At 51.3% G+C, this 21560-nt stretch overlaps 10 protein-coding genes across 10 annotated transcripts; 4 read left to right on the top strand and 6 right to left on the bottom strand.

Moving 5' to 3' along the window:
- Window positions 1–132: 132 nt before the first annotated feature.
- On the bottom strand, window positions 133–1504 carry N7510_001473 (HD domain-containing protein; the record flags this gene model as incomplete). The annotated part of the gene is made up of 5 exons (XM_056973400.1): window positions 133–213; window positions 269–359; window positions 889–1153; window positions 1209–1314; window positions 1361–1504. 5 exons carry the CDS (start codon window positions 1502–1504, stop codon window positions 133–135), a joined length of 687 nt encoding a protein of 228 aa, XP_056838517.1.
- Window positions 1505–2058: 554 nt separating this feature from the next.
- On the top strand, window positions 2059–2780 carry N7510_001474 (uncharacterized protein; the record flags this gene model as incomplete). The annotated part of the gene is made up of 2 exons (XM_056973401.1): window positions 2059–2092; window positions 2140–2780. The coding sequence occupies 2 exons, from the start codon at window positions 2059–2061 to the stop codon at window positions 2778–2780; spliced, it is 675 nt and encodes a 224-aa protein (XP_056838518.1).
- A 2599-nt stretch (window positions 2781–5379) lies between these two features.
- Window positions 5380–6656, bottom strand: N7510_001475 (glycoside hydrolase family 16 protein; the record flags this gene model as incomplete). The annotated part of the gene is made up of 2 exons (XM_056973402.1): window positions 5380–6482; window positions 6563–6656. 2 exons carry the CDS (start codon window positions 6654–6656, stop codon window positions 5380–5382), a joined length of 1197 nt encoding a protein of 398 aa, XP_056838519.1.
- An 844-nt stretch (window positions 6657–7500) lies between these two features.
- N7510_001476 (NADP-dependent oxidoreductase) lies at window positions 7501–8792 on the bottom strand (the record flags this gene model as incomplete). The annotated part of the gene is made up of 5 exons (XM_056973403.1): window positions 7501–7967; window positions 8021–8152; window positions 8210–8380; window positions 8437–8552; window positions 8617–8792. 5 exons carry the CDS (start codon window positions 8790–8792, stop codon window positions 7501–7503), a joined length of 1062 nt encoding a protein of 353 aa, XP_056838520.1.
- Window positions 8793–9897: 1105 nt separating this feature from the next.
- Window positions 9898–11178, top strand: N7510_001477 (uncharacterized protein; the record flags this gene model as incomplete). The annotated part of the gene is made up of 5 exons (XM_056973404.1): window positions 9898–10240; window positions 10293–10466; window positions 10531–10821; window positions 10888–11040; window positions 11102–11178. 5 exons carry the CDS (start codon window positions 9898–9900, stop codon window positions 11176–11178), a joined length of 1038 nt encoding a protein of 345 aa, XP_056838521.1.
- Window positions 11179–11794: 616 nt separating this feature from the next.
- On the bottom strand, window positions 11795–14727 carry agdC (putative alpha-glucosidase; the record flags this gene model as incomplete). Its single annotated transcript, XM_056973405.1, has 6 exons — window positions 11795–12734; window positions 12785–12893; window positions 12939–13502; window positions 13554–13797; window positions 13847–14457; window positions 14508–14727. 6 exons carry the CDS (start codon window positions 14725–14727, stop codon window positions 11795–11797), a joined length of 2688 nt encoding a protein of 895 aa, XP_056838522.1.
- Window positions 14728–15463: 736 nt separating this feature from the next.
- Window positions 15464–16293, top strand: N7510_001479 (F1F0 ATP synthase subunit g; the record flags this gene model as incomplete). Its single annotated transcript, XM_056973406.1, has 3 exons — window positions 15464–15707; window positions 15895–15979; window positions 16047–16293. The coding sequence occupies 3 exons, from the start codon at window positions 15464–15466 to the stop codon at window positions 16291–16293; spliced, it is 576 nt and encodes a 191-aa protein (XP_056838523.1).
- Window positions 16294–16782: 489 nt separating this feature from the next.
- rok1 (RNA-dependent ATPase ROK1) lies at window positions 16783–18969 on the top strand (the record flags this gene model as incomplete). Its single annotated transcript, XM_056973407.1, has 1 exon — window positions 16783–18969. One exon carries the CDS (start codon window positions 16783–16785, stop codon window positions 18967–18969), a length of 2187 nt encoding a protein of 728 aa, XP_056838524.1.
- Window positions 18970–19072: 103 nt separating this feature from the next.
- N7510_001481 (uncharacterized protein) lies at window positions 19073–19808 on the bottom strand (the record flags this gene model as incomplete). Its single annotated transcript, XM_056973408.1, has 2 exons — window positions 19073–19537; window positions 19608–19808. 2 exons carry the CDS (start codon window positions 19806–19808, stop codon window positions 19073–19075), a joined length of 666 nt encoding a protein of 221 aa, XP_056838525.1.
- Window positions 19809–20285: 477 nt separating this feature from the next.
- N7510_001482 (S-adenosylmethionine-dependent methyltransferase) lies at window positions 20286–21447 on the bottom strand (the record flags this gene model as incomplete). The annotated part of the gene is made up of 2 exons (XM_056973409.1): window positions 20286–21034; window positions 21090–21447. 2 exons carry the CDS (start codon window positions 21445–21447, stop codon window positions 20286–20288), a joined length of 1107 nt encoding a protein of 368 aa, XP_056838526.1.
- Between the last annotated feature and the right edge of the window lie 113 nt (window positions 21448–21560).

Consider the following 21560-nt stretch of genomic DNA (forward strand, 5'->3'; position numbering starts at 1 on the left):
ATTTAATATGCTATGGTTGCTGGATGATTGTAACGATGTAAATAAGACAATGAACTCATGACTATGCAAATTGGATGCATTGGGAAGTATGAATTCTGCCTTCATTTCAAATACTAGCTGTTGCAAATCGCACTATTCTGCCTTTTCACGTTCAATCAAAATTCTCATCACTTTCTTGCTCCTTTCACAGAGTTGATCATATGAGCCGGCAACCTGTTGAATAGTTAGCAATAAGTACTCGCTCCAGATTTGGTACACGTCTACCTACCTTCTCAAAATAAGAGGCTGACCTGTCTAGATCAGCCTCAAAATCCTTAACTGGAGCTTTCCAGGTTTTCAATTCCATTTCCACATTTGCGCTGTCCTTGTTTAGATCAGCCAAGAAAATGACATTATTTGATTTTTGGATCTATTTGATCCTATGAGCAGACATGTTCCAGACAATCGGGGGAGAATTCTATTCGAACCTTTCTTTCAAACTCATCGAGTTGCTCTCTATCCTTCGGGAATCCAGAGATCAGGATCGACTTCTTTTCCTGCTTCAACTCCTCGATCTCTACTTCAAGCAATCCAACCAATAGACTCACTGGAACGCTAAGTTGTTCCTCGATGCAGAGTCGTATGATTTTAGAATGAGAATAGCTTTGATCTTTAGCCTTTGCATGCAAGAGCCCATCCACAGAAATATGGGTTATCGTAAATTGCTTTGAAAGATATTCCGAGACGGTGCTAGTCGCATTGGAGTCTCCTATTTCTCTTCGCAATAAGCATTTATATAGAACATTATTCTGACGGGGAGAAAACAAACCAGTCAGAAATGTTATAGGAAATCGGCGTTTTCGTCTTGCAAGATGAGCATTTCTCTCTTGTTGATACACTTCCACCCACCGTTTTCCCTCCTGAGAATGAACTTTGGCCACTTGACCCTGGAACTCGTCGAGATTTTTTTCGCCGTATGTCCGCTGTTCATATTCATGTGCCTGCAAAAGGCACTCAAACTTGTCCATCTCTCGTACCCATTGGGCTTCGGGAGTTTTACCTTCTTCATGTTCCTCCCATAAGGATAGTATCTCAGCAGCGTTTTCCGGACTATAGGATTGTAGTAGGCTTTCGAGATATTGTACCCCATTTTGCTCCATTTTGTATTTCTTGTCTGGCTGGAATTAGTAATTTTCAGACGGCGGGACTACTTTGTGCGCTTTCTCTACCTTCTTGAAAACCGATAAAGGAAGGAATGTCTCCGATCACCGATTCTCCCAGGTCATGGAACAAGCCCATTTTCATGCATTTGAAAATGTCCAAATTCAAATCATTCTATATATGTTAGCACAATTCAAGTAATCGACAGAAGCCAACCTACTGGAGCGAGATAGGCCAGTATCGCCACTCGGAAACTATGCGCTGCTACGCTCTCGACGTGTTGCATTGTTCTGAGCCATCCTGTGCGCGGTAGGTGCTTGAGCTTCTCTATTTCGTGGAGGAACGGTAACGGGGTGGTCTCCATGGTTCATCAATGGGAAACCAGGTTCTCGGAACGGTGGGAAGGAAGTTATTTGGTGAGATCTTGGACAGTTTATGTAGCATGACAAAATCATAAGTGTTTTCTCTGCACACTAATGCACCTTCCCCGCTCTAATTCCGCTTCTGGGATGAGACTACAAGCCACAAAATGTAAATGGCAGGGGCGTCATGCGGTGACTCGGCCTCGGATTGGCCATGTCGAACCAGTGATACCAGTGGTGGATAGCACCGCGTCCCAGACACCGAGAAAGCCACCTCGCAAGCTTCCAGCACCATACAGATTCGGCCATATCCCTGTTAATTTCGAGGACCTAGCACTTGAGCTTGCAAATTTCAAAAACAATGCGTTTCTTTATATTACATTTGAGCCTCTTTATTCTCATTATTTTTGAAAATCTGGCTGTCCATTTTCTGAAGTCATTTGGTCTCGGCCCAGATATTCTGCCCTTGCAATGGAAGTCATTTAATGTCTTGAAGATTTTGGAGGCCCTAATGACATAGTCGCTTTTCAAACCACTTATGTCATTTACCAAAAGGATGGTCAATTCTACCGAGGCTTATCGAAGAAGCGGTATTTCTCGAACCACGATGTCAACTTCAGTGACTTCTACCACATAGACTTGATCCCGTCGCACAGCTTCTATCCAGATTACGATAACATCTTTACACGATCGTACGGCAACGGAAGTGGAAATTGGCATCTCAAACAGCCGAAATTGTCAGATTACAACCCCGACAACCCGAACCAAGTTCAAAGCCAGGTACTCCACGAAGTTCGAATCTGCGAGCTTCTCAGAAAACAGCCCCATCCCAATATTGCCCAGTACCATGGCTGTGACGTTCAAGATGGCCGTATTACCGGTCTTCTCTTTACGAAGTATGACCGGACTCTAATGGAAAGAGCCAATCCCAGCTGTCTAAGCAAACGAATGTTCGCTGAGAGGAGAAGTGGGGGTTTATCAGCTCAAGAGACAGAATGGTTAGTTCAAGTGGAGCAAGGTCTTCGACACCTCCATTCTCTAGGAATTATTCACAATGATATCAACCCATCGAATATCGTGTTCGAGAAGGACAAAGCAGTGATCAATGATTTTGGCTCATGTTGTTTCCACGGGGCTGACGTTAAATCGATCGGGAGGACATATCAGTGGCACGACGAGGAAGCGACAACTGCGCTGCCGAGTAATGACTTGGATGCCTTGGAAGAGATACAGCTGTGGCTCGCTGGAGATCTAAAAAACTTCAAATTCGACACTTAGGGAATGAGCGGTGTGAAAAGTCGCTTATCATAATCCGAAGCTGTGGCTTTAACTATACTAGAGAGGGAGAGAGACAGAGAGTGAGTGAGTGATGTGTGTGTGTGTGTGTGTGTGTGTGTGTGTGTGTGTGTGTGTGTGTGTCTGTGTGTGTGTGTGTCTGTGTGTGTGTGTTCCATTATACTCTGCTTCATCCTCGTGCGGTGGCTTTAACTATACGAAATGTGCAAATCGATCGAATGATAAAATATTTCCGGCATTGAAAAATTGCAGATCAAGCTGCACCCCTGTCTATAAGCTGTGCCAAGCCAAAGTCACTAATGTTACACATTCCTGCACCCTCGGACCCTTGAAGTTTCCGTTATACACTGATTCTAGCGCATGCCGACGAACAGTGCATAAGACTTCAGCCACGTTAACCATTACAGTAGTAGTTGAAACCCTCAAGCACGTCCGCATTATTGCCGCCCATTTCCGCCGTGCGTGCGTGCGTCAATGTTCGAGGAGGCTGATATTCCCCGAGAAGCTATGAGCTGTACCCGTGGCAAAACTGGGGGCCTGTTGCAGCTCCCGGAGTAAGACTATCCTCTAAGTGGCTGCCATGGTATAAAGCTCCGAAAAGAACAGGTTGAGTCCCAAGATTTATCGCTTCGCTGACCAGCTTATTATTCTCCATCTAAGATGGCATACATGGGCCCGAATATGGTGATCGGGATGACCATTAATCTTCCAGGATTCCCGCCAGGTGTTGCAAGGATTGCGAGTTATTACTTAGTGATGAGCAACGGCGATGTGTAAGTTCCTGGGCCTTGAAACTCTGCAAGCTGCGCGCACTATGCTGACCGACTTGAAAAGACTAGAGCGATCACAAAGACATATAGCACGTACGTCTCCATACTTCGCCCATCTGGTGTCGGGCCTTCAAGATGGCTCGATTTTAATCCTGCGGCAAGTCTACGGGTAATAACTTCCCTTAACCACATGCCCCCATTAAACTAATTAAGATGGATAGAGAAGACTGCGGCCTACGATCCAACGTTGACCTTTATAATGTGTGAGTATCCCATTCCCACTCTAAATACCATCTCACGTTCCCAGTATTATATACAGAGCCCTAAGCTTAGGCGTACGGGACAACGGCCGACAGAGAGCCGTTGATGCAATCTGTCGAAGATTACTACCGAGAATGCTTTCCCAATATTCGGGGAGTGATTGCTTTTCTCCAGATCCCCACAGACGTCTACAATTCTGGAGCTTAGTCCATGTTCCAGGAATGATTGCGCCCGGCGAAGTCGAGGAATTCATGTGGCTCATTCAAGCTTGTCGGCAGAGATACTACGGCGGTGCGACAGTGAGCTATCAAATGACAGCAGAGGATTTGCTCGAGCATCTTTCGCGAGATACATGGCCTGTTCTGTCGGACGGGAGATACTAATTATTAGTGGACTAATTGCATTTGATGATATTTTGTCTGTCATCCAGTGTTTTGTTTGGAGGTTCTTGCTTTTTTCGTTCAGCGATCAGTTTCCGTTTCATAGCGAGCCAGCAAAAATTTATTAAGTGCACATTCATGATCAAAATTGAGCCATTTCCATACTTTCCCTCTTCTTTTGGATTCCTGTTGATTCCGAACTCAATGCCGATCCATCGGAACCCCAGGAGGACCCGCCCTTCAACCACGGAATCGCATTACATTTCTCACCGGGAGTCCACATGGACAATAGTAGCAGCCAATGCGGATACAATTTCGGTCGTACCATTCAATTGAATTTATCTAGCGTCGGTACGATTTTCCTGATTTCTGAGATTTAATCAATGCACGGGTATCCATCCATCCCTGGCTCTCGATTCTTTAATGATATATCCTGCTTTTTCGGACGGAGAACACGACAAATGTACTTGAGCAAGAGCTGAAGTGCTTCATTACAAGCTACGATGATAACAAAGGTAGATATAAAACCCGACAAAGGATATAAATATAAAACAAAGAGGAGGGTCTTACAGAAGATGTACTAACTGGTTGGCTTCCCAGACAGACCCGCTAGACTAAATAGCATACATAGTTCGCTAGCATGATTCAAGTCCACACAATACATAACACAGCAATCAATAATTGATAGATATATTGTCGTGTGGTTACACAGTAGATTTCGATAGATCTTGGGAATGCTGATATCCCTGCATAGTCACACGGCAGCGACAAGCAAAAACGGCGCCACCAAAATGACCAGTCGCGATGGAAAAGATGCAGAGGATGCAGTCGCATTGGAAATCGAATTAATCTACTGTAATATTTGATATGATCCGTCGCTGTATGACGACCATGGGAGAGATAACAAGAGTGAGAGGTAGATACACATGAAAGGATGTCGTCTTCAAAAACACTCCGACGAATCTGTCTGTCCATCAAAAGGTAGACAGACAGAAAGAAGAATGTGAAGAACGACACAACAAAGTACACAAAATATCCAAGTAAAAAAAGGATCCCTCATCGCACACCCGCCCCGGATCCAGCCCAGTATATTTTTCTCCTCCTCAGGGACGGTCACCAAGACGCAAGCAAGCAGGCGCTATAATAACAAGCCATGATTTAAAAAAAGATTTACAGCTGGAAAAATGCAGACAGCACGGCCAGGAGACCCAGCGGAGCCATGTAGTTCGCGACCATGTTGACAGCGGCATTGTGGGAGGTGGTCGGGGCGCTGCCGGAGCCGGAGCTGGTAGAGCTGGAAGCACCGCCGGAGCTGGAGGCGCCGGACGAGGTCGCAGTGCCGCTGGCCGAGCCGGAGCCCGTGGAGGAACCTCGCGAGGAGGTGGACGAGCCAGCTCCAGAGCCGGTGGCCTTGCTGCGAGACAAGGTAGTGGTAGTCGACATGGTGGTCTTCGTGGTCTTCGTAGTGGTGGTGGTGGACTTCGTCGTGGTGGTGGTGGTGGTCGAAGAGGAGGTGGTAGTGTCGGAGCCGGAACCGCCAGTGGAACCACCGCCGGTGGCACCGTTGATCTGAATGCTGTCGGACGAGCCAGAGTTGCCCTCGTAGGTGTACGACTTGGCCGGGTTGGAGTTGACGATGCTGACATCCTTGATGTACATGGTGAAGGGGCAGTCAGCGTAGTCGGTCTGACCGCCAGCCCACTCGATGGTGCCGGGGGCGTTGGACGGGTCACCGCCAGCCCAGATACCAATGCGGACGGTCATGGGGGTCTGTGGATACTGCGAGCCGCCGGAGGCCTCGGCGTAGGTCAGGGTGCGGACGACGTTGTTATTGATAGAGAAGGTGATGCTGTCCTTTTGCCAGTTCACGGTGTAGGTGTTGAACTCGTCCTGGGGGGTGTTGACGGCGGCCCACGTGTAGCGGTTGTAGTTGCCCGTCTCACCCTTGCCGAAGTAGTTGGTCTCGATCTGGGTGGTGTCACCGCCCAGAGCCTCCCAATCGATCTCGTCGAGGTCGTCCGATTCCAGCACGATACTGCTGACAATACCGGTGCCGGAGGCGGCCTTCATGGTGACAGAAACCTCACCGTAGAAGATGTAGAAGGAGGTCTGAATGGTGGGCGCATCACCGCGCTTGGCGATGGTGAACTCGGCACCGTTGGGGCCCGTGTTCACCGTGCCGGCGGTGGTTGTCCACATGTCTAGAGCCGAGGCCTGAGTGAAGTCGAAGTTAAGATTCGACTCCGTGGAGCCAGGATCAGACGGGCAGGTCGCTGTTCGGCGGGTCAGCGTGAATTCTCCACAGTGAAAACGAGACTTTTGGGGGAGAGGAGGGGGATAATTTTCTTCTTACTTGTCAGAGGGTTACACTTGGTCCAGGTCTGAGCATTGGCCAGAGGAGCGGCCACAGCCAGAGCGGCCACGGCGAATTTGATCATGGAGGGCATGGTTGTGGAGAAGAATGGAAAATAAACACGATAAAGAGGAAACGACGGGAGCGACAGTGTTAAATTATATAGATGGGCAAACGAGTGGACCCAAGAACGACAGATGATGTGCAACAGAAAGAGAAGGGACGGTTGTTGCCGGGGGAGACGGGGGCTACTTTTTGTACTTTCTCCCGGATTATTGGGCCAAGAGAGCGACACTAGTCACTAACCGGGGTGTGAGCCTCCCCTGGTTCATGAGTGGTAAGCGCTGAGACACTCGGCCTAATCGGGTGGAGTCTGATGGGGCCGGATGGAGTCGCATCGAACGAGCTGCTTGGGGAAGCGAGCCGTGGCGGCCCTAGGCTGGAGGCGTGGTGCTTGGCTTACGGGAAACAAAAAATAGAAAATCGAGACATCTAAAAAGGGGCTGGCTGGATGGATGGATGGAGAGAAAAAAGAACCGAAAAAACAAATGCCTCAGACACTGCACGCCACGCTGCACCCCGTGGGTGATGAGTAGGATCGACTGATCAGCGGTGGTCGCCCGGCCGATCTGTCATGGAGACATCAATCATATGTTGTGTTGTGTTCGCAGAAAAGGAAGCGAGCAATCCGAGCTAGTATTATTGGCGGTCCGTTGCGGGTGAAACCAGGCTAACTGGGTTCGTCTAGTCAGGGCCCGAGGGTCCAGTCAGCATGGCCCATGGTATATTTAGCAGCGCTAACCACGCAATAGCGTAGGATAGGAGTTTGGGACAGAGTGCAGGATGGTTACTGTCAGACGACCAGCAAAATGCGACAGTTAACATTATTATTAGTTCCCTCCTCTGGAGACGGTTATTCACTATTAGGTCGAATAATATTAGACAATAATAACCGCCTTGCCTACGCCTCCCTTCCCACTATACACCATCTGCGCCGCCATCCGCACCGCCTCAATATCCGCCAACCGAGCCTCCGTCCCCACCACGGACCGCAACTGGCCCTGCTCCACCGCCTGGCCTAAAATTTCCAGATCCTGCCAGTTGGGCTCGAGAAACATGTATTCATAGCCGACCTTCCACCGCCGCGCACGGTACCGCCGGATACTATCCAGCGCATTCAATACAAACCGGATAGGTCTCGGCAACCCCGGTGACCCCGGCACGCGCATCACGCTAGATGACTGCATCTGGTCACCCGAGGGCAATGTCGAGATCGAGACAACTTTCCCGCTGCCTGGTCGGAGGAGCGAGAGGTATGGCATGGCTACCCCGACCGTGTCGAGGATGAAATCCACCGAGCCGCGCGGGATGACTGTCTGCGGGTCGGACTTGGTGTAGTCGATTACTGAAGGGGTAAGTCAGTGAACCAATCTAACCTGAGACGGTATGACAACATACTTTCATCGACAACACCAGCCCCCAGCAGTTCCTCCACGCGCGGGACCTTGCTGCTCGACACCGTCGTGATCACCCGTCCTGCCTGGAAGATGTGCTTGGCGATCTGGCAGCCGTACGACCCCGTGCCGCTTACTGTTACTTTGGGGTTATTGATGTGAAACACACAAGCAGGGAGAAGCAAAGACATACATCCGGCAGGTATAAACACCGTCTTGCCAGACAGATCCCCTTCGTAGCGCCGCAGTGCCTGCAGACAGGTCATAGCAGCCAATGGCATGGCGGCGGCATCGCGAAAGGACATGGATGCCGGCTTCAAGGCGACGAAGTCCTCGCTGCATTTGGCGTACTCACACCAGGACCCTGTCGTTGTCTCCTGTCAGTAGGCTTCCACAAATACTCCGCAAATATGAACGCACCCCGGTCACTCTCTGGAACCCGCACATAAACTTCATCCCCGACTTTGATGCGGGTCACTTCTGACCCGATCTGGGTGACGACCCCAGAGCAGTCGTATCCGAGTTTATACGGGAATCTAGATACCTCGTCTCTCAGTAGCTGGACTGATCACCCTATTCCTTTTTTCAGTAAAAACATACTCATCTTGCATCGCCAGCTTCAGCATCCCCACTGCTTTCTTCACGTCAACGGGATTCATGCTCGCCGCGCGCACCTGGATGAGGACATCCTTCGGGCTGGTTACTGTCGGAGTCTCGAAGTCCAGGAGCTGGTAGCCATCCGGCTTGGAGTATGCGGTAATACCAATTCCGCGCATTGTAGTACCAAAGCAGAATGGATGGGTGTCCGTGAAGAAACTGTAGATGCTTGCTGCATACTTTAAGAAACCACGGAGATGCCGATCATCGGGTCGGATGAACGCATTGGCCCGGTCAGCCGAAAGTTTGTTGACTTGGCTAACGGGCCGAGGAACTTGCTCTGCACCTTTTCCTAAACTACTACTATTATATGTCCCTGCGGCAAACAATATTAGTCCATGAGCATACAGCAAACTTGACTAATGTGAAAATTCAGTTAGCAGAAATTTTCATGTGCCTATGATCATCTGCCGTACACCCTAGACCCACCCCCCACTGGCCATGCACCAAAATATGTATCAACGCCAGACCGCTTAGCACCTAATTAGCATCAATGATAGTCTCATGTTATGGAAATATGTAAGTGGCCATAATATCATTTGCCTAGGAATCCTCCCTTATCAGATGCACGTTGCGTTCAAGAGACGAAGAAAGACGAGGGGTGTATATACAACTGGAAGAGAGAGGATGAGATGAGATCAAAGTAAGAGAACCAGAGGTTTTTAGGAAAAACTGCATCAATGGCATAGCCATTATTCAAGATCTGCAGCATCGGATGTGGTGGCAAGAAACCTCATCTCTGAAGAATCTCTCGCCCTTGGCGTAGAGGGAATAGGATAACTGCTGGGCCGGATGGCAGGTGTCACGAGCCGCTAGGTACAAATTCGCTCGTAACAACGCAACCGGATGAGTATGTGGCTGTAATGAGGTGTCTAAAACAACTATTTAGACTACCCTGTTTATAGCAGGAAATGCGAGAACTCTGGCTTGTACGATTAAATCTTAATAGTAATCGCTTAGACCAGGGACCGTTGGTGGTGGAGGAGGATTCACTAAATCTTCGGCGTATTGTCCGATTGACACGATTGGGAGACGATACATAAATGACCCCGGACACCAATTGATCGTCAAACCTAGTCAAGTAGCCCGGCCCCATTTTGGGAAAGTTGCCCGGCCCCATTTTGCACAGAGATATAAAAATGGATACCCAAGTCTTGCAACAGCAGAACTGTGCTATCTTTTTCCTGAATACCTAATATTCCTGTTTTTCGGCGGCTCCAGATTATGGCTGGCCGGAAACTGCAGGGATCCAGTCTGTGGATATACTATCTGCTTAGTATCTGGGTAATCGGCATAGAAGCTGGCTTGGTCGATGTTGCCAGCTGCTCAGATTTCAAACAACACAGCTATACAGATGACAGCGTGACAAGCTATGGCAACGCATTAAGAGATATCGAAACGGCTCTCAGCGAGACGGCCGAAATGGTGGTCGAGGCTAACAATGCGATCCTAGCTGTCAAAGAAAAAAAGGCTACATGGTTTGAGAGGACACGAACTGTGCTACCTTTTCTGACTCTCCAGGTCGATGATCCTGCTAACCAGCAGGCACGCTGGGATGCTGTTTTTAGTAAGATTCCAATCGTTCAAACCTCAAGGCTTCTAAGCATAACAATTCTTAGAAAGAACTCGGATACTTAGGGGCTTACTAGAGGCTCGTGATAGTCAACGGACGAAAATCTATTGCGGAGACGCTCACCTAGTGAAATATCTGATTCTTAGCGATGGATCAACCGTCAAAAGCCTACCTGAGGATGATGACAGCGAAGAGACGGTAGTTGGGTTCAAGTATTATGGTGCGCTTATCCTTTTTTGCCGTGTTCTCCATTTTTGTAGTGTTATACAAGCTGACTCGGACAGACCCAATCATAGCGCAAGACCCTGAAGCCGACGTGTGGTGGCCAGAAAACGTTCGAGCTTGTGATCCTGCCAATCGCGAGATGGCAGCGACAGTTAATTTCCACTATATACTTGTGTGTCATTCAGCATTGGAGCAGAGCGGTTTGACTATTGGCGACAATCACTTGATTGACTGGGGCGATTCTCAATATGGTAAGCCGAGTAGTATGTGGAGGAAGCAATACTTAAGCTACTGGGCTGGCCACACAAGTTTTACGCTTCTCCACGAGCTTATCCATCTGTTCTTTCTCTGTGAGTGTTACCATTACCCGTGTCGATAGCCTAAAATAATTACGTCTAACTCCGCTTCTTTTATAGGCCGTGATCACCCTCTTGACCCGCCCGTCAAGAACGAGTACAATAACAAGATGCTACATGAGGCTTATGGCTATTATGGTGCAGCTGGACTATTATCTCAAAAACCTTCTATGGTTGAGACTAATGTTGATAGCACTGGAATTTTATTCTTGGGTAAGTGAGGATCTGGTTCAAATTCAGTCCAAGGTTATAAGTAATGATCAATGGAATATAGCATGGTTCATGAAGCTCTGTAATTGGAGCGAGGGGACGGCTGAAAATGAGAAATACATGAGCGACGAATGCAATTAGCTGATACTGGCTTCTGCTTTGAGGGTTATGATTTTGTGTCACGTGTAATTATTTCATGCGGTCCGAAGAACGATGCAATTGGAGCGGTTTCTGGTACCCCGCTTGCCGTCTGGCGGAACAATAGAAAAGAAAAGACAAGAAAGCTGCCGAAATAGGCGGGTCATATATTCTCGACCTGAGTGAGGCGCGTTCATAGTGTTTATGGTCTAAGAACTTGACAGACGCTGCATTCATAACTCGAAGATTATTATGATGTCCTCACAATGAGATAGATAACTATAGCACTGTTGATGATACAAACAATTGTCTCTAGAGAATAAACTCAAGTAAGTGGCCGAGGAACCTGCTATATACCTACACATACTGCCTAGATTAATTGCCTACAAAATACATCGCTAATAAACGCTTGACGTCCGATCTTAAAGGTTATAGAAGCATCAAATAATAGTGTGAATATGCTAGAGATTGCTTACCTGCTATTTAAGCGATGGTTCACACCATTGATCATCAATAGGAAAACAAAAATCAGAGATAAGGCGCAAATAACCAATCGTGAAATATTGGAAACGAAACCTTCCCCTTTACTAAAATCCATTTCAACGCATTACGTCGAGAGTTAGAGCTGCACCTCGGACGGCCCAGTAAGTTCAATCTTCGTCTCTTTGGTCACACTCTCTCGAGGGGCGTTGTACTCGACATCACTTTGAGAACCGCGAGGCTTGCTAGCTTGGCCCAACAGCGTCACAGACTCAACGGCCACATCGGGGTTGTACTCAAACTGACCACGGATGCTCAGTTTGCCGCCGGTGTAGTAAAACTGGACCTGCAGCATGCGGGACGGACTCAGCGACTCGCCATCGTCCATGTACAGCTCCCCGGAAGCGGTACCGTCGAGACCAGGCGCAATGACCAGCTCCAGACCTTGGCGGCGCAACTCGGTTGTGGTCATGGCACTGTCCTTGCGCAAGGGAATGATGCTTCCGCCGCGGATGTGGATGGGAATGTCAGTGAGGCCGATGTTGGACAGAGTGATATTTGCGCCGTGGCCGCGTAGGGCTTTCCCAGTGAACCAATCGTAGAACAAATCATCTGGGAAGTAAGCGGCGACAGAAGTGCTGTTCTCTTCGGTTACGGGGGAGATCATAAGCGAATTGCCGTAGAAGAACTGCCTCTGGTTTGTGAAAACGTTGCGGTCTTCCGGGTAGAGGTAGAACAGCGGCTGCAGGAACGGTTCTCCCGTCACGGTCTGCGTGTGGAACGAGGTGTACAGATAATCGAGTAGACGGTACCGGATATCAATCACCTTCCGGGCTGCGTCTGCCACAGTGGGCCACTGGTAAAACTCCTGAGGGATGTTGCCGTAGTTGTTGTGGTTTCGGAAAAACGGATAGAACCCGCCCAGCATGGCCCATCGAGCACAGAGCTGCTCGGTCGTGTCATCACCGAATCCGCACACGTCGGAACCAATCATGGGAATCTGGAAGATGGAAGCAAATGCCAACATCTCTGCAATCGACACACGGTACTTGTCCCACGTGCTGAGGTTGTCACCAAGCCTAGATGCACATTAGTTGCGAAGAGATTTTCTAGTCATGTAAACGCTTACCAGTGGCCGACATGGGCTCCAGCTCCAGCAAAGGTGCTGCGTGTGATGACAAGAGGTCGCACAGACGGCCGGCGCTGCTGCATGGCGTCGCGTGAGGCCACGCTCATCACTGAATTGTTAGAACGGGGTCTTGAATGGGAGAGATTATACCTACTGGTGCCATAGAGGTTATGCGTGTCATATTCGACGTATCCTTCGCCGGCATGGACAATGTCCGTGTCGATGGTCAGGTTGCTGAGAGACCCGGCAGCATTTGCAATGTGATAAGGAGGATCAATGAGTTCCCGGTTGGGCAGGCCAGTCTTCTTTCCCTTTCCAGACTGAGCTCGCTTCTCACGCGTCTTCTTTCCAGATGGCTTGGAAGAGGACGACGATGAAGGCTGGAAATCTGGTGGAAATCCAGGCAACGGGTAGGGAGGGGTGCGAACGGGTGGCGGTGTCGGGGGCAGGTTATCGTACACAGCGAATGCAGCAGGATCGGCGCATGGCCATGGGCAGAAGTTGGAAGCCTCGTTCATGTCAATCCATAGCCCATCAATGTCGACACCATGCTCGGCGCTGAAAAAATCGTTGAACTCCCCATTCCAGTAGTCCTGGGTGTCCGGGTTAAACCAATCCGGGAAGACAGCCACGCCGGGCCAGACAGCCCCTTGGTAGAGCGTGTCATTGCGGTGAAGGAAGATATCCTGCTCCATTCCTCGGTGGAAAGCAGTATTGTCTGTTTTAACGCTCAGCATGATTATACCATCTGGTTCAAAGTTCAACTTACTACTATCACTCACGGCCGGATCGACCATGACAATGTAGTGCTGATCGTGATGATGCAAGTAAGTCACCAGTTCACGCATCTTGTGAAGCGGGAAGCGTTGAGGGTCCAGAGTAAACACTTTCCGGCCATCCATATAGTCAATGTCCGTCCACATTGTCTCCAGGGGGATCGCAGCCTGACTATAGTTCAGCACTACTTCAGCAACAGCATAGACGTCCCGATATCCGTATCTGCACTGATGGAACTAGACGCTGTTAGTTTTCAGTCGCCGAATCTCAGAAGAGAAAACACACCCCGAACGTCCAGTAGCTCTGCATGGCAGGAGTGCCGGCAATCTCAGAATACTGCATGCTGACATCCTTCGGGGTGGGACCCGCCATGAAGTAGAAATCAAAGACACCACCCAGGGTGTTGTACTCCAGGTATTGCCTGCCCTCGTCGGTCTTGTTGATCTTGATGTCCATGCCGTTGGAGTTCAAGAGGAAGACACCGTGAGTGCCCGCCTCACCTCGGTGGTCCACGTAGATCGGGTGGTTGCCATAGAGGTTGGTGTCGGATGGAATACCATAGGCATCCCGACTCCACAAGGTGCGCGTGTAGTCCATGGTTGGCAGGTGAAGTGAATCCGTATGCTCACCGAGCCCGTACAAATTGGGTTCATTGGTGAGCCAGGTGCGCAAGTTCAAGTACTGAGACTGGAAGACGAGATTGGAAGCCGAGGTGTCGAACAGGACTTCCTCATCACGCACGACTTGAAAAGAGAAGGGATCATTCTGGTACTTGAATTTGAGAGCTGTCTTCTTGGGATTGACACCAGAATCCGAGCTGGGACGCGGGAAGACCGACTCAGGCACTTGGTAGACCTGCTCATCGGCATCGTAGACCATGACATGCAGACGGTCATCTGTGCAACCCGATCAGCGTTTGGGTCAATTTCAAATGTGGGCTACATACCAGTTTGGTACTCCACGAGGAGCTTCAAGTTCTTGAGGTCAGAGCCATATGAGTTGCAGGGCTTACCCGCGAGGGTCAAATCTGCGGTCAGGGATTGGCCATGATTCTTGACATTCGACGCACGGTAGCCGGGGCATTGAGTTCTAGATGGGTCATCGTCACGGGAGCCCAGGACCGCCGCGCCAGCCAAGGGAGCCAAGAAGAGCAGCGATGGTTTCATGTTGAGGGTCCAACGCTGTGCGGTGGTGTGGTGGAATTCTTGGGGAAGAGGGTGAAGAAGGAAGGGGTGTAGAATTCAATTATGAACTGTTGGCGGGGGTTGAACCTGGGGCAAGCAAGCAAGCAGCTACAGGTTATTGGTCGTACTTGCCGTAGCTGCTGAGCAAAACATTCGGCTGCAGCAAGATTCGGGCCTGTTGATACTTGGCAGATGCGGAGAACGGGTAATTGTCGGGTGCTAGAATCAACTCGCACAAGCAATTATGCTGATGAAGTGCCGAGAATAATCAGGAGTACTGAGTCAATGAGAATGTCACTCTATGATGCGACGTCGAGCTATGCATTGAGCTATGCCATTGCGAGACAGGGATTGGCAGTCCCAGCAAACTATGGTGCTTGGCACGGACTATGGGGGAGGGGATGCACGTCCCATCTAGAAGCTATGGAAACACCCATCGGGCATGGCATCGACAATCATTCATCTTGTGTGTGGTAGATTCATTCTCAGTGGCTCTCGCGTACCTCCTTGTTTCCGGGTAGTATAGACTGTTGACAGTCCCTGGATGTTCGTCACGTGACCCGACCCGTTCCCTGAAGTTCCCGAATCCAAGCAGATTCTGGCCCTTGCGACGACAACTTCTGTGAACCATTGGAATTGCCTGTTCGACTACCAGCGGCTGCCCCGGGCCTTCTTTTGCTTGCTGTCTTCATATCCACTCCTTCTTCCCACTCTCACCATGCCCGCCCGTGCCCTGCTGCTGCGGCAGTCGCAGTTCCTGGCCCGGCGGACCGCCATCAGACACGCCTCCTCCACCTCCGAGGCCGCCAACAAGGCCAGCCAGACTGCCTCCTCAGCGGCTTCCAAGGCCCAGGAGGGTCTGTCCAAGGTCACTGCTGCGGCCGGCCCTGCCGTGTCCAATGCTGCGTCGGCCCTGAGGAAGGTCGGTGGGCCAGTCGGCAAGGTCGTCGGTTTCGTTGACTGTAAGGATATTCGCTTTCCCCATTCTCCACGCCGGTTCTGTGATCTGTCAGTAAAGGAGCGGGATGCCCATTGAACTCATATCTGTGGCCATCGACCTCCCTCCTCGCTTTTTTGGAGAGGAAAAAAAAAACACTTTTGCGTCATCTTCACCCCGTGCATCGCTGACCATGTCAATCAACCATCTAGCCATGATCCCCCCTACGATTTACTACTCGAGAGTCGGCATTGAACTCGCCCGCCTGGTCTTCCGCGGTCAGCGCATGACTCCTCCGTATGCTCACCCACCCTGCCCGATAGGCCTCCTAGAGCGAACCTGAGACTAACATCACACCCTCCAGCAACCTGGCCACCTTCCAGTCCTACTTCCAGCCCTTGATCAACGCCACTCGCAACCCCGCCAACCTCAAGAGCATCAACCTGCCCTCTCCCCAGAGCCTGCTGGCGCGCGTGCGCAACGCCAACAAGAAGGAGATCGCCCTGGCTGGTGTCACCGCCGCAGAGGTCATTGGTTTCTTCACGATCGGTGAGATGGTCGGCCGCATGAACATTGTCGGATACCGAGGCGAGCCTGTGCACGAACACTAGATGGAGAAAACCCCAACGGTTCCTTTTTTTCTTTTGTCACCTCTCTATCTTTGACTCTTGTGTACTCTGTATGATAGACGATGGAATATAAACTGTTGTCTGAGATAGAATCTTTGGTCTGTTATTTGTTCGCTTTGAATGAAGTCTGTTCGAATGTACACATGTCTTTCTTGTACAATGATCGGTAGTCAACACTCCCACTCTCGCTCCCACTCTCACTCCCACCACCTTCACCATGGACCCTGAGTATTTGGCATTCCTGAGCATTCTGATGCTCTACACAGTAGCCATTTTCCATGTTCCCATTAGCCCGATGCCTCTCTCTCTTACATATGTCGTGCTGTGGATGCTGGGCGAAGTGTTTTCGAAATGGTGATGATGCGGCACTCCGATTGGCCCGGGCGACATCTAATTCTGCCGCTTTTTTTTCTCCGTCGCAGTCAAGTTCAACCACCTTTTCCTCTCTTTTTAATTCGCACGCAAAAGAAGATGGACGCCTTCAGGCTGTTGACTCGGTCAACAAAGTTGAAACCTGCCGCGACATCCGCATCGACCTCTGCCTCTGCCCGTCTACCCTCAACAGGCAAGGCGGCGAACCCGCAGCTCTTCCGGACGGCGGAGACCGACAAGCTCGAGCTCAACAAGAAACGAAAGAGGGAGATCGCTGCGGAGGAGGAGGGAGATAGGGATGATACCGCAGATTTGGATTTCTTTCAGTCGTCCAAGCGCCCTGCCGCGACCACTACGGCAGCGACACCGACTGCACCTGAACGCGAAGCCGAGCAAGATGATGAATCCGACGATGAAGATGTCATGGACGATGTGCAGCGGCGCGCGATTCTCAACTCCCACAAAATCAAGGTGACGGATCTACGTGATCTGGAGGAGATCCAGATGCAGCCGGCGCCGCCCAAAGAGTCCAAGAAGAAAAAGAAGAAGCAAAAGAAAGAGGAAACGCCTGCTTTGAGCAAGAAAGAACAGAAGCGTGCCCGGCGCCTTTATCCGCAACCGCTGCTTTCTTTCAAGGAGCTACGTTCACAATACAAGATCTCTCGACGGCTGGCGGAGAATGTGACCGAGCAAGGGTTTACGGTGCCGACGGAGGTGCAGTTGGGAAGTCTGCCTCTGTTGCTGGGAGAGTCATCGGCAACGACTGGTCTCAGCGACGATTCTTCTGAACCAGATCTGTTGGTTGTGGCGCCGACGGGAAGTGGAAAGACACTGTCGTTCTTGATCCCCGTGATCAATAAGATTGTGAGACACCACCACTCACAACCCGAGGAGCACGGTATTTTGTCGATGGTGGTTGCGCCCACCAAGGAGCTGGCCAGTCAGATTGTCAACGAGGGGAGGAAACTCGTTGCTGGCACGGGAGTCAAAATCACATTGATGAGGAAGGGCATGCGCGTAGTAGAGCGCGATGACGACGGTGACACGACTGCCCTGGATGAAGACAGCGAGGGGTCTTCTGAGCCAGAAGAGGAAGACCATGCCAAGAAGGGCCGGAGTAATGCCCCGGTCACCAAGAGCGATATTCTCGTCACCACGCCACTGATGCTGGTCAATTCTCTATCTGCCAACCGCACGAAGACCATGGCAAACTTACCACTCGTGCGGAACCTGGTGCTGGACGAAGCAGATGTCTTACTGGACCCGCTGTTCCGCGAGCAGACTCTCGATATCTGGCGCTCGTGCTCGCATCCAGACCTCCGAGTGAGTCTCTGGTCTGCCACCATGGGCTCGAACGTCGAAGACCTCAGCCGGTCGACCATCAAAGAGCGACAAGAAGAGCTCGGACACAAACCCCACAAGCAACATCCTCTCGTCCGCCTCGTTGTGGGACTGAAGGACTCTGCAATCCCCAACATCGACCACCGACTCGTCTACGCCGCTACCGAGCAAGGCAAGCTACTCGGACTCCGGCAGCTCCTCCACCCAACCGCGGCGTCCGCATCAGACGTCCGTCTCCGACCCCCCTTCCTCATCTTCACACAGACGATTCCCCGCGCCGTTGCCCTACACTCCGAACTGAAATACGACATCCCCGCTGAAGCGGGCGGGTCATCTCGAATCGCCGTCCTACACTCCGACCTCTCCGACAGCCAGCGGTCTGACATCATGCGCGATTTCCGCAAAGGCGAGATCTGGATCCTGGTCACAACGGACCTGCTCGCACGCGGCGTGGACTTCCGCGGCATCAACGGGGTGGTCAACTACGATATCCCCAACTCAGCAGCTGTCTACGTGCACCGCGTTGGACGAACGGGTCGCGCCGGACGCGAGGGCGGCATTGCCGTTACGTTCTATACGAAGGAAGATATCCCCTACGTGAAGAGCATCGCCAACATCATTGATGTCAGCGAGAATCTGCGCGGGAAGGAGGGCACCAAGTCTATTCAAAAGTGGCTGCTCGATGCACTGCCGGATCTGAGCAAGAACAGTAAAAAGGATCTCAAAAGACATGGCGTCGAGGCTCGGCGGGCTTCTAGACAGGGAGGCAAGGGCGAGGATGATGATAAGAAGGGCCAGCGGGGTGCGAGGATCAGCACGAAGAGCGGCTTTGAGCGCCGCATGGAGAATCGCAAGAAGGGTGCTATTGCGGCGAGTCGTAGTCGGAAAGCGGCTGCGGCGACGGCGGAGGAGAATGAGAGTAGCTGGGAGGGTCTGGAAGATTAAGTCTGTTTTCTTGTACTGTACAGGGTACTATGTATCATGAACAATAAACGCATATCCATCATGCCAATCATAAATGCATAAATATATCCATCCACACAGCATATCATGCCTGCTTCTGCCCAGGCGGTTTCTCCTCCACGACAACCTTCCTCACCAACTCAACTGGCACAAACGCACTCTCTAACCTCCCCTGCTCCTCAAGCACAGCCGCCAGCTCATCCTCATCACGATCGAAATACAGCGCCCAAACACCCTCACCTTCGTCTTCTTCTACAGCGACAAATTTCCGTTTCTCTTCGAGGGTGATAACCTTCTCGTCGTCCGTCCAGTCCCACGGTCCAACGAGGTGCGTGACGCTCTGCGACCGATTTCCATACCTTAGCTCGTGCGTTTCCTCATCCACATACACCCAGTTCAGTAGTGGTGGGTTGTCGGAGACATGGGTCGGCAGCCCGAGTCCACGGTCGAGGTGTTTGGTTTCTTCGAGTTCGGGGTATTCGATGTAGAAGGAGAGCGCAGTGAAGGAGGGATGGGTGCGTTTTGAGGGGTTTGGGTCGTCGAGATAGACCTAGTCAATGGCAAACCGGGTAGCCAGTCAGTCAATCAGTTCATACAACCAAGCTGGGAATGTCCCTCACCTTCTCATTGCGAACAACAGCTACCTTCCCTTGTATCTCACGATCATCGTCCGTGTCGCCGTCAGTCCGGGCCTCGATATTGAACTTCACCATGCGCCGCGCTTCTTCCTTGCGCTGGTTCGATTTGCGCTGCTCGCTGACCCCGAATGCGACGCCGGTGACGGTGGGGATGGAGGCGATGCTGAGGAGGCCGATCACCATATTGCCGGTAGTGGTGACTTGGGTGTGCTATTCGCGAGGATGTCTTTTGCGACGGGTTAGGTATCCCGTCAGAAAAATGAGTTAAGATAAGAAGAGGTTGTTGGAAGGTGGCGGTTGGTGAGAATCTATTTCAACTTGGTATTCACGCGACGTCATCGGGTATCAGGTGACTGTCAACGGGTCTGGGAATATACAGACTGCAATGAATATTCATTTCTTGGATTTAGGATTTAGAGGTTGATAGCTATAGTGCCTAGGGCATAACTAGTTAGTTGATGCGATAGCGCTAGACATTCTGCGGACCGTGGTTTTCATGAAGTAAAGAAGCATACTTAGCGTCAGGTGACTGCTGATCCGGGGTTGTCGATCCTTCAATAATCATGGCAGTGGTTGTATTTCTAGCGTGTCTTTCGTCTATGTCTCTCATCTATCGTGTATGTATCGTCAAATCATAATCTCGTCAATGTCGGCAAACGGTCAAACCCGCTCACTCCACCCCCAAACTGACCACCAACACTGCACCGCCAACGCACCGCCATCCGCGCTCTCCCAGTCATCATAGCCAACATCAGTACCCTCCTCCACCACCGCCAACCCAAGATCCGTCATGCGCCGCCGGAACTCCTGCACCTGAGGCAGATACGCATCGCGCAGGGGCATCTCCGCCACGACGCGCGCGTCCAGCCCACGGCTCAGCCAGGGACCGATCGTGTCGACCAGCCACTTCGGGTGGCTTGGTGAGTAGAGCGGGTCTGCGGCTAGAATCACATCGAATCGTTCCTCTGGCGTCGGAAGCGGGTTCGGCGTGACTGACCAGTCCAGCACACCCGTTGTCACGTCGGCACTGGTCTTGGTCAGGAGCTCGACGTTCAACGCGGCGTTGTGTGCGAGGTTCGGCACGATCTCGGGGAGGTCCGTCAGATGGACGGTGGCGGAGTTGCCGCGCAGGGCGGCAAAGGACAGTCCGACGAGACCTGTGCCCGACCCGAGCTCTAGAGCCCGGAGGGGTTTGTGCTCCGTCCTGGCCGAGGGGACGGTCGATGTCGTGGGCACGAGTTGCGGGGGCGATTCGAGGAGGCTGTGCAGTCGGCGCGAGAGGAGGTAGGAGGACACCCAGGTCTTCATGCCGAGATTGTCGGCCGTGAGCGATGGTTCGTGCAGCGTCAGCGTGTAATCTTCGCCCGAGGACGTGGGAATGCTGAATATGCGGGACATGGCGGGCATTGCTAGACAGACGGTCAGCAACGAAACCCACTCACTAGCGAAAAAACCCAATCTCACCTGTCCGGCCAGACCGCTCGCTGAGTCGAGCGGCGGCGGCATCCCACACGGCTTCCCGGAGTTCATCGGTGTCCAGCCATGCCAGTGAACTGGAGATGATGGACGTGAGGTACTGAGTCACCCCGGCCGGCTGCACCGCCGGACCTTTGGGCGTGTCGGTGGCATTGAGTGCGAATGACCGTGGTTGCAGGGTCAAAAGCGCCATCGTCTTGATGAGGTCGGTCCCCGACGGCTTCTGGTAGATCTGCGGGAGATCCAGCACTGTGTTTATTGGCTGCTTATCAGCAACATGATCATCATTAGGGGCTGTAGATCGGGACTGACCGTGGAGAGGCTCGTCCTCTGTGGCAGAGATCATGGTGACCACGCCTATGGGATTGAACAGACCGGGTTGGAGCAATTGAGGGAGAAAACCTCGACGCCGCCACAGACGAAAAAAAGAAAACGCCCAATGAGGAAAAGCGTCGGCCA

The sequence above is a fragment of the Penicillium lagena genome (assembly GCF_028827675.1).
Source record: "Penicillium lagena strain IBT 129212 chromosome Unknown utg000001l_segment0_segment0, whole genome shotgun sequence".
Lineage (NCBI taxonomy): Eukaryota > Fungi > Ascomycota > Eurotiomycetes > Eurotiales > Aspergillaceae > Penicillium > Penicillium lagena.